The 5791-nt window shown below is 32.5% G+C and overlaps 1 protein-coding gene across 1 annotated transcript; it reads left to right on the forward strand.

The window, feature by feature from the left end:
* The first annotated feature begins 1368 nt into the window (after window positions 1–1368).
* LOC104890329 (serine/threonine-protein phosphatase PP1 isozyme 9) lies at window positions 1369–5479 on the forward strand. Its single transcript, XM_010675770.4, has 4 exons — window positions 1369–1799; window positions 2774–3333; window positions 4218–4400; window positions 5005–5479. The coding sequence occupies exons 1-4, from the start codon at window positions 1607–1609 to the stop codon at window positions 5026–5028; spliced, it is 960 nt and encodes a 319-aa protein (XP_010674072.1). The 5' UTR covers window positions 1369–1606; the 3' UTR covers window positions 5029–5479.
* Window positions 5480–5791: the final 312 nt, after the last annotated feature.

The following is a 5791-nucleotide window of genomic DNA, read 5'->3' on the forward strand; positions in this document are numbered from 1 at the left end:
ATTTAAAGACATATATTTCTATTTTTGAAGACTTCAAAATCATACGGGACGTATAACCCGGGATAAGAGCTAGTCTATATATATATATCTAAAATCCAAAGCAAAAACACGACATGCTGCCACATGTACTTCCCTTCCCCGTACAATCAAATGACATGCTAAACAATAATAATGTGTGTTATATTCCTTGAACATGTAACCTCTCATTTGAGATATAAGTGCACTAAACAGCTACTCTACAATCTCATGTTAGTCTTTATGGAAAAAATATATATATTTGAAGACAATATATTTTCTATTTTTAAGACAATTAAATACAAATGTATATATTAATACTCATTAAGTTAATATTAATAATGACATGTCCAATTCTTAACCATACTACACCATTTCATTGCATCGGTTGTAAACTTACACATCAACCTACGTTAAGAAAAAGATTTTATATTTTTTATATTTAATTATATATTTAAATATATACTTACTCTCTTCCAACGGAGGTTATATCGATGGATAATTCATATTATAATTTAATATATAGAAAATTTAAAAAGAACTCAAAGATCATTTAATTTTCTAAGCTCAATACAACGTGTATAACTCTTTTTCTACTTTTCTCAAGTGTTTGATTTAAGAATTCAAATTCATATTGACAAGTAATTAGGAAATAGCCCGAGCCAACAATCAGTTTTTTTAACAAAAGAATTACATTACAAATAAAAGGTATATATTTTTATATTTTTTATATTTAAATTATATATTTATATATATACTTACTCTCTTCCCACAGAGGTTATATCGATGGATAATTCATATTATAATTTAAATTTAGGGTAATGTTATATGTAGCCCTTAGGGCTACATATAAGCATTAAATACATTTCTTTAAATGGAAACAGTTTAAGAATTCAAGACACATTTTCACATCAATTGAGGTAATAAATGTTTGATTCAATATTTTATTTCCATTTTAAGCACCTTATACATAGCCCTAAGGGCTACATATATCATTTTCCTTAAATTTAATATATAGAAAATTTAAAAAGAACTCAAAGATCATTTAATTTCCTAAGCTCAATACAATACGTATAACTCTTTTTCTACTTTTCTCAAGTGTTTGATTTAAGAATTCAAATTCATATTGATAAATAATTAGGAAATCTCCCGAGCCAACCATCATTTTTTTTAAAAAAAAAATTACATTACCAAAAAAAAAAAAAAAAAAATAAGGTAGGGAGACGACAGACGAGGAGAGCACGTATAAGTTGACAATGACGATGACAACTGACAAGGTAAAAAAAAAACGCGATTTATATGATGGGCCCACTATGACCCATAAAATTTATTAATCCCTTCTCTCTTGAACAATTCATCAACTTTAAATAAATGTTTTGTCTTTCTACCATTTCCTCATTTCTTCAAAATATCTTTTCCTAATTTCATCCATTAATCTTCCTTCTACTTTCTCTCTCCTCAATCTCTCTCATTCTGTACTACTTTGACAAAAAAAGACGATAATTTTTCTGGGTTTCTGTTCAATTTTGGTGGGGTTTGGTTGATTTCTTAGATTAGTAATTGAATTTGGTTTAATTTAGGAGAATTTAAAATGATGATGACAATGGAAGGAACAATGGATGAAAATGTATTGGATGATATAATTAGGAGATTATTAGAAGGAAAAGGAGGAAAACAGGTGCAATTATCTGAAGGTGAGATCCGACAACTTTGTGTCAACGCGCGTAATATCTTCTTATCTCAGCCTAATCTTCTTCAACTTCGTGCACCAATTAGGATCTGTGGTAATTTTTTTTTCATCTTTAATCTTGTTTTCTTGATTCAAGAATTGCAATTTTTATGAGTATTAAATTTGTGGAATTGTTTCTCTTTTTGATTGTTTATTGTTTTGTGCAAAATGGGATTGTATCAATTTAATTGGATGAATTGGGTATATGGGATTTTACATGATTTTATTGGATGTGAAAATGGATTTGTTTAATAAAATTAGGATTTTTTTTAGAATTATCTGTTTTTATTTATGGTGGATATGATTTGTTTGGTCCTAATGTTGCCACAAGAAGAAACATTGTTCTTGTTGATTTTGTTCAGGATTATCAGAACAATTTTTACCCAAAGAAAATGAGGTATAGGCGTATAGATTTAGTAATGAATTCAATGACTAAGGAAAATGTATTTGGTAAGACTTTTGATGTCAGTTAGTGATATGGTTTTGGTGGAAGAATTGTGACTTCTCGGCGAAATGAGATGGTATGTGAGCTGTTGAGGGAGGAGTGTATTTGGTGTCAAGCTCATATGAGTACATGAAAATTTAGAGCAATGATGGTTAATTGACATAATAACCTGGAAACATAATGTGATTATGACTTCGAAACTCAAAGTTAAGCGTAGCAAGGATAATGCACTATGAGCCGGAGGTTCAATAACAGCACATCTTTCGTGTGATATGTTGCACGCTTAGATGATATGCGGCTCTATAACTCATGGGTAACCCCATCCCCATGTGTACATCATTTATAATCTCATTTGTGCTTGCCATTGTATCTAATAGTAAACCTCATTACAACTTCTTGCCAGTAACCCCGAATTATGCGAATCAGAAACTAATATAGCACCATCAACTGATGATGTATATATGATCAACTTGTTATAATGCCAATAGGGCATGTGTTAATCTGTTCTGAAATAGTTCTTTTATCTATTGGACTGTATGTTCCCCTAGTTTTATAGTATTACTAATGTAAAGTACATGCAACAGGTGATATACATGGACAATACCAGGACCTTCTAAGGCTTTTTGAATATGGGGGCTATCCTCCTGCTGCAAATTACCTCTTTCTTGGAGATTATGTAGATCGCGGCAAGCAAAGCTTGGAAACAATTTGTTTGCTTCTAGCATACAAAATAAGATACCCCGATAAAGTTTACCTTTTACGAGGCAACCATGAAGATGCAAAGATTAATCGTATTTATGGGTTTTATGATGAGTGTAAAAGAAGATTTAATGTTCGCTTATGGAAGATTTTCACGGACTGCTTCAATTGCTTGCCGGTTGCTGCACTTATTGACGAAAAAATTCTTTGTATGCACGGAGGCCTATCCCCGGAGCTACAGAATTTGAAACAAATAGATGAAGTTCAGAGACCAACAGAGATACCAGATAATGGTCTTCTCTGTGACCTTCTCTGGGCTGATCCAGATCCTAGGAATGAAGGGTGGTCAGAAAGTGACAGAGGTGTTTCATGCACATTTGGATCTGATGTGGTTGCTGAGTTTTTAGACAAGAATGATCTTGATCTCATATGCCGCGGTCATCAGGTACAAGGTTTTTTCTTCTTTGAATGATTTGCATATTCTTGAATATAAGAGCTTCAGTTAGCTAGATCTCATATTCCACAAGTAATTCTGTTTGGTTTTTCCAATGCAATGCCTATGTGTTTGATGAACACCTACAACGTACCCTCACCTTTTTCAAAATTTCCACGGTACTCTTGAGGTTTTAGAATTGTCCCAATGATGCCATATTCCAAAAGTATTTTATCAATTTTTCCAATGCGATGCCTTGTGTTTGTTAAACACCCAAACCATACCCTCACTTTTTCAGAATCTCCACGATACTCTCGTGGTTTTTGAATTGTCTCAATGATGCCCCTATTATCATTTGTCTAATAATAAAATCCGTTGCAGAGATGTTCTACACGTTCTAATTTCTTTTTGGTGTTCATTAGCCTTGTTTCTTGTGATAAAGTGGAAAGAAAGAAGGTTATAATAAGACATTATCTCCCCCCCCCCCCCAAACATCATAACACATAGTTTAACTAAATAACTAATTAAAGCTGATTTAATCCCCAAAACAAAATTAAAAACGCATAAACATCTATCCAAAGGAACTTAATAACTAACAAATCACGGTGGAGGCGTCATTGAGATACTTCTAAATTTCTAATACGACATGTCAACATTGGTTCAATGTAGATATCCAAGAAATATATAGGCACTACATAAAAAAAATTCTCTCTTATTTTCCCTTTACGAAACTTTTTCTTCAAGTCTCTTCTCTTAGGTCAAACATTAAGAAACCCTTCACTTGTAAAGAAAGCCACTATTATTACACATTTGTTAGAGTAGAAGGCAAAGAGAACTTAGCTCTAGCATTGTGTAGCAATAATTGACCAGGATGTCTTTTTACTGTTTAATTGCAGGTGGTAGAAGATGGATATGAATTCTTTGCCAAGCGAAGATTAGTTACAATATTTTCGGCTCCAAACTATGGGGGAGAATTTGACAATGCTGGAGCTCTTTTGAGTGTTGATGAAGCCTTAGTATGTTCTTTTGAAATACTGAAGCCACGCGACCAAGGAAGCAGTTCCACCCAACTTAAGAAGGTAGCTAGCTAACTACATGTCTCATTAATTGAGTACATGGTTTACTTCCATTCCACTACCTGATCAAAGTATGAGTCATCTTATCTATCTTTTGGTCTAAATTATGTGACGTTAATTAACCACTAATGCCTATACAACATTACAAATTTACAGGCAGGCCCATTAGTTTTGGAGGAAAACATTTTATAGGATTTCGATTTTCCGCATTTTCTGTTGTTTGGTTGGATAAGGGTTTTGAAAAAGGAAAACTAAAGTGGAAATGAGTATTCCACCTCTTTGTAAACTTTTCCTCCGAACTTTGAAGGAAAATCATTTTCCTCCATTCTTCACTCATAATATCTCTATTTTCCCCTTCTTAGCTTTATAGTTTTCTAATATTCATTTGCATTTTCTACCATTAATGTTGTCCATCAAACTAAACGGGCCGTCAATGTCATTTCAACTAAGTTTACCCATTTTCTTCAACCCGTTTGAACATTGTTTGAACAACTCATATTTTGGATCAAAGGGAGGAGTTTTTTTTGGAGATGAACTATCCTTTTTTCATTTTGTTTTCATGTGTCCAGATGACTTGACTCTATAATTCCTTTTTGGTGTTTTACAGGTTCCGAAACCCGGAGGAGCCTAATGCAAAGACTTGTAAATGTATATGAAGATCACACAGTTGAAAATTTGTAGGATCCTCCAGATTTCAGATCTTTCTTGTAGTGATATATATGGTTCCTGAGGGACTATAAAGGATCAAATTCGACCGACTTGTAGTTCATAAATTCACAAACTCATGGCTTGCAGTTGCTGGAATGAGAAGTCCATCTGACAAAACTTGTAAATCAAAAACACCTCATATCATACATCTTCGCAGGACTTGGCAGTTATATTCTTTTCCTATTTCTCTAAGTTGTTTTAGGCTACTCTCCCTTTGTTTACTTGTCTTTGTTGGTTGGATTATTGTAGGCAGATGATGAGAAAAATTAGAGGTTAGCCTCCATTTGTTTTTTGAAATGCTTTTGTGTAACAAATTATGTCTCATGATTTGTTCTCAGAAGTCTGATATTTTAAGATTTTAATCATATTGTGTAGCAATTGTGTCCTCCCAATATTAGTACTTTTTGTATTTTGTATCATTTCCTTTTTCTTTGGACAAAGTATAACTAAGAAAAGAAAACTCAACATTTAAAAGGTACAAACTTTATACCATGTGTGACTAACATATTATATACTTCCTCCGTTTCTAAATAAGTGCAACATTTGCATAGTGTTTACTATTCACAGTTTAAACTTTAATTAGCTTTGGTGATTTACATTTTAGGAAAAACATAGTCGTGTGGGATCTTGTTAGATTCGTCTGAATGTGAATTTTTTTAATATCAACTTTTTATAATTTTTAGTTA

The sequence above is a fragment of the Beta vulgaris genome, chromosome 4 (assembly GCF_026745355.1).
Source record: "Beta vulgaris subsp. vulgaris cultivar EL10 chromosome 4, EL10.2, whole genome shotgun sequence".
Classification (NCBI taxonomy): domain Eukaryota; kingdom Viridiplantae; phylum Streptophyta; class Magnoliopsida; order Caryophyllales; family Amaranthaceae; genus Beta; species Beta vulgaris.